The following is a 15,821-nucleotide window of genomic DNA, read 5'->3' on the forward strand; positions in this document are numbered from 1 at the left end:
CTTAGCCATTGAAAAGAACTGGCACGATGGAGGGGAGGTCTACCTCCCATTGAGAAGCACAGGGCAGGAAGAGCTGATTATAACTGTAATTTTCGGGGTGAAAAGGTGCCTGAAAAGATTGGAGCCTGCAGAGCAAATGTCCTGGGGCATCCTTCAGCAAATGAAGGCAGGGAGAATACGTTCAGCAGCACACAAAATGCTGGGCTCAAGGGGAGGGTGGAATTGACCAGAGAGCTCAATGGTTGGGTGGCAAAAATAAAATGCCTTGTGAGCTCTGCATTCTGCACATCCAGGCAGAGGATGTCTTGGTGACTTAGAGGGAAAGGGTGCGTTTTAAAGCATCCTCAAAATAGGACTGCTTGAGCAGAAATAAGGCATTCTGAAGATGTCTTGGGGAAAAAGCTGTGCAGAGCCATTGTGATAAGAGTTGAACCAAGTTCAATAGATCTGGATTCAAATGTCTGCTCAGCCATAAAGCTAATTCGGTACGGGCCTGTCACTATCTGTCATCCTTACCTCTCAGGGTTGCTATGAGGATAAGTGGAGCCCCCCCCCCCCTTAAAATTACTTTGAAGAATAAATGCACGTGGTTCGAAGTTCCGTTGAGGAACGAAAGGAAAAGCAAGTGTTAAGCAAGTGTTTGATCAGTTATACTACGACAAATGTCCACTATATCATACTGATTACAAACCATAACAAAAGGTTATCTGTATTATGTATTTATTTACATACTTGAAAGGCATAAAAATTATACTATCATTGGAATTTTGTTGCTAATAAATTTCAGTGGTCACAGGAGGACGTTAAACTAAATTTTCAAAGATAGGGACACAGCAAGGCTTAATTATATCCTAATAATGTGTTTAGATCTTAAGGGAAAATATGCTATGGAACTGTATTGCAGCAGTTCTATTTACTAAGAGGAATTTCATTAGCATCATCCTAAGAACAAATTGAGTACATTATGTCAGGCTTATAGGCAGATATTATGATATTCTTCTTAGATGATTTTACAGATTTCCTGCAAGCAACCATTCTCTCCCACCCCTCTTTTCAAATTAGTAAGTAAAAAAAAGTGGTGGCCAGTCCTGCCATTAATGCATTATTAACCATCCCAAGCTCCCATAGCACTTACAAATGTTTCACAGGGCAAATCAGTTTGTACAAAGGAAGACTTTGTCACTATCTATCATATTTAAACTGGGTTTTGTCCTGGCACCTAAAAATTAAAACAGGCACCAGTAGACTCTGAAGGGGGAAGAGGTGCCACTGTTCTCTTGTCAACCTTGCCCTCACTTCTGAAGGTGAGAACACAGACAGTAGGAGATGAGCTGCAGCTCTCAAATGGTGGGCTGGATAGTATAGGAAGAATCTGAGCTCTGCTAGATGGGGGAGGGTGGGATATAAGTGTAAATAATAAATAAACAAAACAAGCCCACTAGAATCCACCTCCATTCAGCAGGAGTGGAAGAGGTAGCGGGCTTGTGCCAAGATAGCCCAGCAATGACATCATGCAGACTTATAGCCCATGCTGCATCTCCTTGGCCATATCATGAAGGATGGATTTCTAGCCCCAGTTAAGCCTGGATAAAATGAGTTTGAGGTGCTGCTTCAACAGCAGGTGGAGCAGCTGTCCTCTCAGCCTATTTAAACTAGACCAATCTATCCACTGACTAGGTGGAAGCCTGGGTTCCTATTCCAACTCCGTGCTTCAATGCACAGCCTATTTAGGTCTGAGGGCCCTATTCCAGAAGAGACCTTTTTGGGCCTGCCTGCAGAGCACAGCGCAGGTTCCGTAGCATAATGTTGTGGGGTTGAATGGCAATCCTCCTGCACCACCTTTAGGAATCAGTTCATCAGTTGAGAGCTGAATCACCAAAGCATAGTGCTCCCCACTTGCAATCCAGCCAGCCTTTCCAGAAGGATACAATGGTCATTGGTATTAAATGTCATAAAACACTGTCTTGGGCTTATATTAAGTAAGCTGCAGTTTATGAGTAGCTTTATTTGGGGGTGGAGGTGAGACTGTTAATTTTAACCAAGCAATTATTCTGACAGTCTCTTTTTAAAAAACAATACATTTTATTGAAACATACTCATGCACATTTGTGCACTATTCTGTGCATGCCGTGACCTGGATGGCATCTCATCAGATCTTGGAAGCTAAACAGGATCAGACCTGATTAGTACTGGGATAGGAAACCAGCAGGGTTTCCAGGGTTACTGCACAGAGCCAGGCAATGACCAACTACCTTTGTTGATCTCATCTTGAAAACCCTATAAGGCCATTCTAAGTCAGCAGTGACTTGACAGAATTTTACACACACACAAATTCTGCACATAAGTTTATTATAGAGCTATTAAGAATCAGTGTAGTAGTTGCATATGAAATTCATTAGAATTCATCATGAGTTTTAACTAGGGCCACCATGTCCCCTTGGCCACCAGCAAGGGGTGGAGGGTACAATTGCCAGATTTAAGTTGGAAAGTATTGTCGAAGGCTTTCACGGCCTGATTCAACTGGTTCTGGTGGGTTTTCCAGGCTTTGTGGCCGTGGTCTGGTGGATCTTGTTCCTAATGAGCCCTTCGGGGGTTGGGCGGTCTATAAGACTGAGAAATAAATAAATAAATAAATAAATAAATAAATAAATAAATAAATAAATAAATAAATAAATAAATAAATAAATAATGTTTCACTTGCACCTCTGGCTGGCATCTTCAGAGGTGTATCACAGAGAAAAGTCTTCGGTGTAACAGATTTCCCTCAGTGATAAACACCGGAACAAGATCCACCAGACCACAGCCTCACAGCCCGGAAAACCCACCAGAATAAGTTGGGAAGCTCCTGGAGATTTGCGCATGGAGCATGGAAAGGACAGAGACCTTAGTGCTGCTTGGTGGCTACTTGTGTCAAGTTACAGCATCTCTCTGATCTGAATAACAACAAGCCAGAGAAATTCCCACAAGCAAAGTCAGCTTGTCTAAGGTCAGGAAAGCCAGAAGAGTAGTAAAAGCCAGTAATTAGGTCTGAGGTCAATGTTCCAGGAATCAATTAGCAGGGTGTCAGCAGGTTCAGTGTTTGTTGAACTTGTTGCATCCATGCCCAGCAACTCCCCTAAGGAGATTTCATAGCCACGTGCTCAGAAGGGACACCTATAGCCTGCCACTCAGGATCCATTCTGAAAAGACTCATCTTTGCTATCCACTTGCACCTGGTGCTCAGCAGGCAGACACACACTTCACCATCATGCTTGTATCTCTGACCTCAGCTTTCTCCTGCGAGATTTCATGGGGGCTGGAGATCCTGGGGAGGTGAGACTGGGTAGCTGACCTGTCCTGCATGCCTCGGAGTCAGATGTCTTTTTTTTTGGGGGGGGGGATGTTTATTTATTTTACACCTCTAAGTAACACATACATAGAAATATATACACTAAATGAAACACACACACACACACACACACACACACATACAAACATCTACACACCGTGACCTCCCGCTACCTCACTAAGGATCCAGACGTAATTCTAACTCAGTGCTTATAATTAATGTTTACATTTTTTCCATTTTTAGTCCTTCTTATAAAATTGTCTTAATCCAATACATTGGAGACTTCATTTAAGTCTTGAATCCTGTCATTGTTTCTCTGTTTGGTTATGTTTTCAATAAGTAGTCTGCAAAATGAGTCCGCTGTCTTTTGACTATTTCTGTCCCTATCTATTTTGACTTTACTTTCTACATCCAAATTTAAAAGGTTTTAAAAAGAAGTATAACTGAAACTGCAAACATTCTAAAATCATCTGGATAGAAAATACAACATTTTACAAGTGGTTTCTCTAAAAACTAATCCTATATCAAGAAACTACGCCCCCCCCCCCCACTTTTTGGAGGCATATTGCCTGGTTTTGAGAACATTAAACTTGAATGATGTCTTATAGAGACTCTGGATTGTTCTCTAGAATGGGACTAAATCAGGTATGTACCTTGAAAATAGGTAAACTGAGGCAGTGGATAAATTTAATATGGGAGTAGGGGTTTTTTTATGCCTAAACAATTTTGGTGTGTTCTCATTTTTAAAATTTACAAGGAAAGGATAAAGAATCTTGATCTGGCTTGATTTATTTGTTCTTCTATTATCTATACACTAGCGGGGCCTGGCCATGCGTTGCTGTGGCTTATTGTGGTGAAATGGGAAAGGAACAGTAGCAGCAAATCAATTGCAGAGGCCAGCAGTACGTGCTCATGCAAACAAGCAGCCTGATACTATGCAATGTCATTGATGTGTGTGCCCGCATTCCTTGGGGGGGGGGGGAATGGAAAGGCAGCACTCCCACACATCTAGGCTGGCTGGTCATGATCCTTTACCTGGGAGTAAGTCTGGTTGGTGGCAATGAGTGTCGCTTCTGAGGAAACCCACTGAGGGGCGCGATGCAGCCATGCAAAGTATGTCATGGTTGCTTTACCGAGCTTACGCCTGAGTAATGCGTGCCTGGTTTTCTTAACTGTAATCGCAGTATTCAGGGAATCTAGGGTGCCTGGCCCCTCCCTCCCTCCCGTCCCTTGCATGTCGCTCCTCACTCTCTTCCCTCCCTCACTTCTCTTCCCTTGCATGCCACCCCTCCCCCTCCCTCCCTCCCCTTTCCCTCTGCTAGGGTGGGTGGGTCATATCAAGATGCTGGGCCCCCTAGCTCTCCTCCCTTGCATGCCACCCCTCACTGTCTCCCCTCTCTCACTTCTCTTCCCTTGCATGCCTCCCCCTCCATCCCTTTCCTCTCCCTCCCTCTCTTCCCTTGCATGCCACCCCTCCCTCTCCCTCCCTTCCCTCTCCCTCGTGTGTATGTGTTTCACTTCCACTCGAGTTATTGCCTATGTACTGTGATACACTGCTCATATCTGGCCATCTGAGCAAACATTCTAAGCTGCACGAACATTCTAAGGGTGACAGTTACACACAGGCAGCTGCATGTCCTTCACCATGGAGCGCCAGGAAAAAGGCGTTTTACCTGGGCCAGGTGTGAAATTTCAGGTATGTGAACATCTAAAAACACTCTCGCCTGGCTGACTATAGTGGCTGGGAATTTTCAGAGGAATTGGCCCAGCAGTTATTGAGTTATACTACCACTAACAAAAACACTGTTATCTTATATATATACGTAGATTGGGAGGGCAAAAAGGTACAAGACAGATTTAAATATATTATTGTAAAAAAGGCAGTTCAATAGACAAAGGATGCTACTATTTAAGTCTTGGTGGTTTCATCTGCACCTGGTTCTAACTGGGCTTAATTGATAAAATAGAATATTAGCATGCAAAATAGCATAAGCATGAGGAAAAATTTAAACTCCCTATCAGGACTGTAAGAACAGAAGAAGGGTCCTGCTGATCAGACCAGTGATCCATCTAGTTCAGCATCCTGCCTCATGAAGTGGCCAACCAGTTACCATGAGGGGGCAACAACAGGGCATAGAGGCCAAGGCCTTCCCCTGATCTTGCCTCCTAGTACTGGTATTCAACTCCCTCTGAATGTGGAGTTTTCATTTATAGGCTAGATTTCCAAAGCTACTATCCCCTTTTGAAACAGAACATCTGCACAGAAAGAAGTAGAGAAGGGTCTATTAAAATAAATACTCTACTGGGACAAACTGCATTACATTTCTCTACCTGTCAGAATGATTAGTACTGTCAACTTAAAAGAGGATTTCATGGTGGTTGACGCATGTGCATCTCTCAGATCAGAAACCACGTTGACCACTGCAGTTATACTCAATCAGAAACCACCCACATATGCACATAGTTCCCACTGCAGGAAGGGGCACATTCAAAATCCTGAAACTGTGCAAACATCATTCTTATTAGATAAGTTGACTACCTAGTTTCCGCCACCCCCACCCCCAAAGCCACATAGTATTTGACAGCAATACAGATTGAAATATTGAGCATTCTCATCTTCCAGTTTCCACTTAGGCCTTCTCAAGGCTTTGGAACTTCTGAGCAGTGTGTCTTGGAAAATACCAGACCCTGAGGACTGTGTGTGAATGCCTTCTTGAAATTTACTATTACTGGCTGAAGCTGAGATTTGGCACTAGACTTATGCATAAGTTCCCTCTTGATTTACACTTCTCAAGCTCACTTTCAGAGACCTATATAAATTACTGTATGCTTTGAATACACATACAATTTCCAGTAGCAGCAATCACAGTTAAAGCAGTAAATTAAGGTCAAAAATATTTTCACACATTCAGTTTTAATTTGCTTTTATTATTCAAATGAACATCAAATAATGCCCTATACATCTGCCACTGCATATGGTTTCTCATTTATCAAATGGCAAATTTATACAGGCCTTCTCCACTGTAGGAAAGGGTGCTAAATACTGTTAGCCGTGAGAGCAAGAGGGTCTGTTCCATGGTTGGAACCAGCTGGCTGATTTTCTGTGGCTGGCGAGCAGTATACAGCTGTCTTCTCATCCCCTCTATCACTCACATCCACTGCTGCCCATCAACCTTAGTATTGTGCTAAATATCACTGCCATCCAGCATTTGATTCTGTTTTAAAATATATCAAAATATTATTTTGACTGGAACATTTTCTGAACCCCTTATATATAACACCTGTAAAGGCACCTCTTTGTAGTATTCAGAGGTGACATGTGTTATGCTGCCTCCTTGTCCTCCTTAGCATTTTTTGCATTCTGGTGATTTATTTAAATTGGGTTTAAGAAAACTCAGAGTAAGCCAGTTTCCAGTCACCTCAACAGTAACATATTTTAAAGCAGGATCTGGGCAGTCTAGTTCATTCTAGGGAGCAGATACCACTGGTAATTTGAGGGAAATAATACTGTGAAACAAAGCATTTCCAGGTTTGCTGCAGTCAGGCAGATTTGCAGTATGCCACTGCCACGCTGGACAAGGAAACTGGCCAAAACCAACCAATTCCTTTTCAAAGAGCTGTTAAAATTAGCAAATCCCTTTTGCAGATGAAGTCAAAATACCACAATTTAATGTTTCAAACCATATTGTTTTTTGAGGCAGTAATCAAGCTGAATAATCTAGGGGCAGGTTCATGATAAAAAAAATGCAAAGTTAAATATTTAGAATCAAAATAGTTATATTAATGCAATTCACAGTGCCTTAAATATATGCGCTGGTGGTGTGTCATGATTCCATGCTGCCAAAACATGACTGCCTTTAGAATCCATTAGAATCCTGGATGCCAGAGTGTCGAGTATTAATTACCTTGCACTGATAGGTGTTCCTGAGCTCATGACACTTTTGCAACTTTATTGCAACTGTATTATCCACTAAAGGATGGCCACCTGCAGGCTGGGAAATTCCTGGAGATTTGGGGTGGTGCTTGGGGATAGCAGGGTTTGAAGAGAAGAGGAAACTCAGCAGGGTATAATGTCCTTGAATCCACCATCCAAAGCAGCCTTTTTCCCCCCAGGGAAACTGATCTCTGTGGTCTGAAGATCATTTGTAATTGTGGGAGATCTCCAGGCTTTACTTGAAGGCTAGGAACCCTAATCCACCAGTCTGTTTCTGTGGGCCATTGAGATTGACCAATTCCAGTCAAACCTGGATCAACATTATCTACATGCTGTAGCAGTGTGTTTTTATAATGGTTTTACTATTTATGGTTTATTGCTTTTAGTAACTAAGTTTGCATTCACTTTGCACTGCACCTTGGGTATAGGATACAGAGAAAGGTGGGATTGAAATGTAATTTTTAAAAATCATTAGGATTATGCTGTGATTGAACAAGGTGAGGATTTTTCAGCAGGTAGGACACAGCCCTGTCTGGATTAACTATAGACTGTAAGGCTCAGTTTGCATCACCGCTACTAAAAGCAACTATATAACAAAGCACTGTCTCATTGAGAATCTACATCTTTACCATAAAATTTTTTTACTAGATATTCAGGTAGCTAGAGAAACATCAGTCAGGAGCTTCCTTCTTTTCCCCCAAGCAGTTAATCTTTACATAAATAAACAATAGGTGCTTATGCACTGAAAAACTAAAAAAGTAAGACAATTCTGTACCCCCACATATTTTCCCCATAAAATAGCAAATTCATCACCTGAGAGAAAACATTTTAAGTTTCAATACAAACAACTGTTGCAAAGGGCATAGTATGACTACAAGGTCAGACTGCTTAGTTTCAAGCAGTTTCTTAAATATATTTCTTTATATGTATTTCTAGCCTTCCCTATACATGAAGGTCTCAGGGCAAATTACAACATAAGATAAAAGTTAAACAAATACCAATAACCTAAGAACAATTGCAATCTATAATAATATAACAATAAAGCTTGTTTAAAATCCATATAGCCTATTAAAATGCATAAAAACCTGTTTCAGAATACATATTACCAGAAGGGGAAAACCATCTCTTCAGCCAAAGACCAGGCAAAATGGGTATGTCTTTACTAATTTTCTAAATGCATTTTAAAAAGATGCTTGATGCACCTCAGTGGGGGAGATCTTCCACAGTCTCTGGTCACCCTTGAAAAAACCCTATCTTGGGTCTCCACCTTTTTTTACCACTGAAAGCAGCAAATGGTATAGATTACTGGTGATAAAGATTACTGCCTGCAGGTGACATCTTGACTACTTGCTATGTTAGTCTATATTTCTGAATGCCACTCTGATAACAAATTTATAGTGTTCTTCAGATACATGAAATACTAAAACTGTGTCCTTGTGAGATGCCAGAGACTCAATTTATCCATGCTGATGACCATCTGGGCAAAAACTGTTTTTGGGTTATAGAGATATTATGAGATATTACTATGCACATTGATTGAAAAAGGCTAGAAATGTAAAATTCTTAAAATTAATAATACTTCTCTGTGAAATTTCCACTCAGGTGAGATCTAAATAAATGCTAATCACATCTGTGGAAGTAGGTTATGGATTTTACTCACAGTTAGCACTAGGGGCACCAGCTCTGTTGGGAAATTCCTAAAGATGGGAAGTAGAGCCAAGCCAGAGCTCACCTCCCGTCCCTGGGCTCCAAGGTGCTAAGAGCCCTGTCGCTCTCTCCCCCGGAGTAGGGGGAGCGAGGGGGCTTTTAACAACCAGTTCGGCTGAACAAGGCTGAACCAGCTGAATCCCACCTCTACTCAGGGTGCTCGAGAATCGCCTCAGCCAGAATTTCATCTGGGCCTGGAGATTTATTTCTCTTTAAGTGAGTACAGAGCTGAAGTAGTTCATCCAGTTCCACAGATAGCCAGGAGGGAATGTCCAAAAGAATTGAGAATTCCCAGTAAGTTGCAATGATATTCAGTTCAAAGAAGAAAGAGTGACAATGTTCAATCCATTGTTGACTTGTAATTGGTAGACTGCACTCTGGGCAGTCCTAGCTTCTCTTTCAGCCAATCAGTCTCATTTGTGTTGGGCCACTTCCTCAACTTAAACAGGGCTGCCTGTTTTCCCTTCACTTTTCTTTTTTGAAGGTTGCATTGCAGCTTTTCTAGTCACTTCCCTGACCTCCTGTTCTTCCAGTTTATTGTTGTTTCAAACTGCAGGGGCATATATAACATCTCAGGAACCAACGGAGATTGTGGCAAACTGATCTGGCAAACCAATGGAGATCTGGCAAACTGATGAGTCTGCACTGTAAAGACTAGAGCAAATTTACAAAATGAATACTGTCTCCTCTCTGCATATCCTAACTGTTGTTATTCTAGGGTAGGATGATACAGTATTCTCTCAGCCATCCATTACCAGGCTGTCTGCACTATATTAGCTTCTCATGGAAATGGCAACCATCAAGATGGAGCCAGATGTGAGATCTCCTTCCTGCCAATTATCCTCAGATGAAATCAGCCATCCTCTACTGGACTTGAATCTTGCTCTTCCACATATATACTACAACAAATCTACACAGATACACCCAGAAACTTCAGCCAAGAACTTTCTACCCCAGATCTCACACCCCACTGTTTTAAGCACTGTTTTAAGCCCTGGCACAGTCACAGTCACACGTGGGCTCTACACTCAGGCCTTATGCCATCGATACACTATGATTTCCTGATGACACTGTAATTGACAGTGTCCAACCGAATACTGCCTTACCGCTATTAATGTTGACACTCTAACACTAACAGCTTCCACAAAGACAAACTACTAGCTATGAAAAACATCATTCCAGATATCACAGTGCACTAGGCTACCAAGTCCCTCCTCACCCATATTTATTTATTTATTTGTTTGTTCGTTTGTTTAATTCGATTCCCACAAGAGAGGCTTACATTAGTAAATAACATAAAATTTGATGAAATAAATAATTAAACAATTAAACCAATTACATTAAACACAATTAAAACAATTAAACAATTAAACAATTAAAATAGTTATAATAGTTAAAATCCAATCTAATATACCGGTGGTTAAAATACATTTAAATTAAAATTAACTAAAAGCTTAATTTCAAATCAGAATTAAAATAAAACCAGCAACAGATGCCATTTAAAGCAAATATGGATTAAAGATTTAAGCCGGAAACAAGTGTAATTAAGAATAAAATAATTACGATTTCAGTTTCAGTTTTCGGGCCTCAGCCAGAAGCCTGGCGGAAGAGCTCTGCCTTACAGGCCCTGCAGAATTGCATCAAATCCCACAGGACCCTGATGTTGCATGGTAAAGCGTTCCACTAGGTAGGAGCCAGGACTGAAAAGGCCCTGGTCCTGGTTGAGGTCAACTTAACAATGGTAGGACTGCGGGGCACCAAGAGGTTTACAGTTGCTGATCTTAGGTTTGCTTGGGGGATATATGGAGTAATGTGGTTTCGGAGGTATGCAGGTCCCAGGCCTTACATGGTTTTAAAGGTCAAAACCTTGTGGCTGCATTTTGCACCAGCTTCAGTTTCCGAATCAAATTTAAGGGCAGGCCAGCATAGAGTGAATTACAGTAATCTAGCCTAGAGATGACCGTTGCATGGATCACAGTTTTTGTAATGGCTTATACCTTCAGGTTGCTGACACAGATCCTGCAACAAACCTGGATGCCAACTCTGTTTCCATATCTACTGAAAAACAAGTCATTCCAGACTAATATCTCTTCTTTTTTTTATAGAGTGACAAGCTTGGTAGATGAAGGACGTTGTGACGAATGCACTTATACTGCATTCAGATTACAGGGTGGACCCGCCCCTGAAAGAGTTAAGCCCTGGCCAGCCCTGATTGGCCAGAGAAATCTAGGGAGATACTATATATACTGTCAGCGAGAGTGCTGAAGGGTTCTTCTTTTTGGAGTCTTCGGACTTTTTGGCTCTGACTGAGCGTATGTGCCTTCGGATACTTTTGTGACAGAGTAAAGAGAATCCGCAGAGATCTCTCACTGCTGAGGTTTAGGAATAACTGAGGAGGCTATTCAAACACCTAAAGCCCTGAGTTTGGAGGCGTGTGTCCGCCCTCAGGTGTTTGTTTTATTTTTGAGGGAAACCTCTGAAACAGTCTAAAAGTCTGTCCTCCAGTACAGGGAACATCAGTCTTGGGAGGCCCAGCTCCTGTGGCAGAGAAGCCAGATTTTGGGAGTGTGGGAGAGGGAGGCTGTTATGCCTGAATCCCACTGGGCGTAGGCTGAGTGTTTGATTGTTGTGGGGAGGTACAGCAGACTGAAGTTTTTATTTTATGAGGGAGTGTGCAACCTCCAGTAACATCTTAAGAAACATCTTTTCCTAAAGTGAACAATCTGAAGTAAGGAACACCTGCGAGTGTCCATTTAGTAACTGAAGTAAAGTGCCTGAAACCATTAAGCTTTTAAGAAACAAACCTACTCTGAAACCGCTAAGCTTAAGCAAACACTCTTTGCAACCAATACACTTATTTCCTCTCCAGTTGATCTGAGAAGCCTCTTTGTAAAGCCAACAATAAACGTTTCAGTTTTTGTTCAGCTTTTGTTCAGCTTTTAAAAGTCATTGTTCAGCTTTTGTTCAGCTTTTAAAAGTCATTATTATTTTTTATGTCTGTGTGTCTGTGTTCCCCAGTCAGGGTGGTGACCGTTGAAAAATCAGTTTTGTGGGGCTATATAAGAAAAGAAAAATATTTTTGGTGGCAGCGCAAAAGCAGAATATATAAGCGCCTTACGTTACAGACGTAGATGCTGTGGACGTAGCATACCTTGATTTTAGTAAAGCTTTTGACAAGGTGCCCCATAATATTCGTGCAAGTAAGCTAGTGAAATGTGGACTAGACAATGCTACTATTAGATGGATTTCTAATTGCTTGGCTGACTGAACCCAAAGGGTGCTCATCAATGGCTCATCTTCATCCTGGAGAGAAGTGAGCAGTGGGATGCCACAGGGTTCTGTCCTGGGCCCAGTGCTATTCAATATTTTTAATCACCGACTTGGATGATGGAATAGAGGGCACGCTAATCAAATGTGCAGATGACACCAAAATAGCTGGAGTAGCTAATACTCCATAGGACAGAGTCAGAATTCAAAATGACCTGGACAGATTAGATTGCTGGGCCAAAACAAAATGAATTTCAACAGAGATAAATGTAAGATACTACACTTAGGCAGAAAAAATGAAATGTACAGATATAGGATGGGTGCCACCTGGCTTAACAACACTACATGCAAAAGGGATCTGGAATCTTAGTAGACCACAAACTGAAACATGAGTCAGCACTGTGAAGTACCAGCCAAGACAGCCAATGCGATTCTGGGCTGTATCAATAGTACAGTGTCTAGATCGAGGGATGTAGTTGCATCTCTCTGTTCTGCATTGGTTAGACTTCACCTGGAATATTGTATACAGTTCTGGGTACCACAATTCAAGAAGGATATTGAGAAGCTGGAACGGGTCCAGAGGAGGGCAACCAAAATGTTGCAAGGAATCCATGTCCTATGAGGAGAGACTTAGGGAGCTTGGTATGTTTAGTTTGGTGAAGAGAAGGTTAAGAGGTGACATGATAGCCATGTTTAGATATTTGATATTGTCATGTTGGTGAGTGAGCAAGCTTGTTTTCTGCAGCTTCAGAGACTACAACAAGAAGTAATGGGTTCAAGGTTAGGGAAAAGAGATTCCACCTAAACATCAGGAAAAACTTCCTGACAGTAAGGGCTGTTTGACAGTGGAATGCACTACCTTGGAGTGTGGCAGAGTCTCCTTCTTTGGATGTTTTTAAACAGAGGCTGGATGGCCATCTGTCGGGGTGGTTTGATTGTGTGTTCCTGCATTGCAGGGGGTGGACTTGATGCCCCTTGTGGTCTCTTCCAATTCTATGATTCTATATTCAGACAATAACATCCACTATACCATCTTGCACCCAGACCAGGATGGCCCAGGCAGCCCCATCTTGTCAGATGTTGAAAGCTGAGAAGAGTTGGCCCTAGTTAATACTTGGATAATTAATACTTGGACCACCAAGGAAGTCCAATGCTGCTATCCAGAGACAGACAACAACAAACCAACTTTGAATGCCTCTTGCCTTAAAAACCACAAGGTCACCATAAGTTGACTGCAACATAATGACACTTCACACAACATCTTAGGCTTATCTACTGGCTCATCATCCAAAATGATATATGCAGTCATGTGTCAACTATACTCTTCTTTTTAGGTAGGACAAAATAGTTCAGCCCTTATGTAAAATAATAGCTGGACATTAATATGACATTAAACATTTCAGGAACCAGTGACAGAATATATTGATTCTGATTCTACAGTGAAAGAACTTCTATTCTACAGAATAGAATTAATATTCTCTTTCTATTTCACTGTAGAATTCAAAGGGACAGTCCACTGTGAAACTGCTTAATTCAACACATTTGGAATGATCTATCTAAAGCTTAACAAGATTCAGGAATCATCAGCCATTAGAGAATTTAACTAGCTAATCAAAACTAGTTAGATTGCCAATTATTGCTATTATGAACAGCCTCAGCAATTTTATAATTACATTTGAGTTCTGCATAGTAACGTCTTACCCCATGCTTTCTTTACTTCATGGTCCTTTAATGTTGCTGCCAACAATTTTTTCCCCTTTGTAAGTCATATACGTGTGCATATGTCTGCCTGACCTGATCCAGATAGTTGGTAGCCCCATCTCAGAAACTAAGGAGGGTTGGCCCTGGTCAGTATTTGGATTTGAGACCACCTAGGAATACCACAGATGCTCTGCAGAGCCAGACAATGGCAAACGACCTGGAACATCTCTTGCCTTGAAAACCCTTGACACATTTACCTGTGAAAACCTACGATGCTGATGATTATATAGTCCCAAGAAGCCATCAAATCAATGGATTTTAAATTACAATTTGACTACTTGAAACATTCTCAGTTGCTACTATCCCCCTCGCCATCCTGAAATGCGATTGTTGTTTTTGGCAATGTGTCTCGGACTGGTATTTACATACTCTTTTTTAAAAAAAAAATGATATACACAACCCGCTTGGGCACATTTTCATTCCTTGTGATGTGTTATACGATGTATTCAGTTAAATTAACCAAGGCTGCCATGCTGGGAGCAACCTGTCCGAACACAGCAGAGCTTACATCCGACTCGAGTGAACATGAACAGGATCCTCTTGCATATGGCAACCTTTCCAACAGGAACATCGAGTTTCGTGGCTACTCGCGTCCGCCCTCTCCCCTGCTCCTTTCTGGAACCGCTCTGACCAGTCCGGTAAACAGAAAAAAGACGTTTTTCTCCCCCCACCCCCACCCCCTTTCAAGGTCGTCACATTATGCTGCTGACGGAGGAGGCGATCTAGAAAGGAGAGCAAAGCAGAGCGACGCGCTGGAGACCAGAGGGGCTCCTGACTGCGGGAGCAGCTGGCTCGGCGCCTGATCTCTGCTGCCGCCGGAGTCTCAGTGGTGTGGCGGAGGAGCGCCGCCAGTGTGCCAGGTGCACACGCCGCACGAAGAGGCAGCTTGAAGGATGGGGGCACAGGGACCAAGGGGGCGGCGGGGGGACGGGGGAGAACTTACCAGATTAATGAACGTCAGGAATTTCCAGCTGCCTCCATAGGTCTGGTGAGCAGGCATGTCAATGGCCTTGTAATTGCACAGAATGGAGAAATAGGAGAGGAGGATCGCCACCCTCAGCACCTGACAGGGCACAAGCGCCATGTTGGCCCCGGATCACTGAGGCCTGGGCTCCGAATGATCCCTGGGCGGCTGCAAGGCAACGGGGACGCGCCTGAGACGCCGGTCTGTGCCTCCCGGTGCGCGCGTCGCACCGAAGAGCAGGCTTGTGCTAGGCGCGCGCGTGCTGGGCAGCTCCGGCGTCTCCTCCATAGACTTCCAAGGGAGGAGGCGGAATGACAATGCCATTGTCTGCGGACCAGCCTTCCCGGGCGCTTTCGATGTCATCTCCCCCCCACCCCCATGTCGTGGGGCAGAAAAGAAAAGTGCTTGTGAGAAACAACGCCCCCATCCTGTAATTTAGTGTAGCCATCAATGGGTAGAAGCGTGTGTCTCTCCTCTTCCTCCTCCCCTCCCCCCCCCCCCCACACACACACAGTGACTAACAGTTCATGCTGTAATTCCTTTTGAACCGGGAGAAAGTGAACCAGCTCCCTTTTTAATATCGCGATAGCCAGGCTAGTCCGCTCTTGTTAGCTCTCGGAAGGTCCAAAGGGTCAGCCCTGTCTAGTGTTTGGGGGGGGGGGGAGGCTTCCAGGAATACCGGGTTACTGACGCGGAGGCAGGCTGTGGCAAACCACCTCTCCACGTCTCTTTCCTTGACAACCTGATGGGGTCACCATAAATCCGCTGTGGTTTGACAGCACTTATCACTACCGCATGAAGTCAAATATGGCCCATTGTTATTCTCTGTATGGAAGGGGGAGCGATTTGACCGAGCCATT

At 42.9% G+C, this 15,821-nt stretch overlaps 1 protein-coding gene across 4 annotated transcripts in view; it reads right to left on the reverse strand.

The window, feature by feature from the left end:
* The window catches only part of AIG1 (androgen induced 1), a 119,611-nt gene extending 104,298 nt beyond the window's left edge, over positions 1-15,313 (reverse strand). Inside the window, exons 1-5 of one of the 4 annotated variants that reach the window (XM_048489423.1) lie at positions 14,927-15,305; positions 13,412-13,431; positions 8,919-8,943; positions 7,234-7,275; positions 3,482-3,505 (exon numbers count right to left, since the gene is read on the reverse strand). In XM_048489423.1, the coding sequence (XP_048345380.1) occupies positions 3,482-3,505; positions 7,234-7,275; positions 8,919-8,943; positions 13,412-13,431; positions 14,927-15,081 (266 nt within the window). In that variant the 5' untranslated portion in view covers positions 15,082-15,305. Of the gene's footprint in view, positions 1-3,481; positions 3,506-7,233; positions 7,276-8,918; positions 8,944-13,411; positions 13,432-14,505; positions 14,625-14,926 lie in introns of those variants that run through there. The other 3 variants (XM_048489432.1, XM_048489442.1, XM_048489460.1) reach the window with 3 other exon arrangements.
* Between the last annotated feature and the right edge of the window lie 508 nt (positions 15,314-15,821).

The sequence above is a fragment of the Sphaerodactylus townsendi genome, linkage group LG01 (genome assembly GCF_021028975.2).
Source record: "Sphaerodactylus townsendi isolate TG3544 linkage group LG01, MPM_Stown_v2.3, whole genome shotgun sequence".
Lineage (NCBI taxonomy): Eukaryota > Metazoa > Chordata > Lepidosauria > Squamata > Sphaerodactylidae > Sphaerodactylus > Sphaerodactylus townsendi.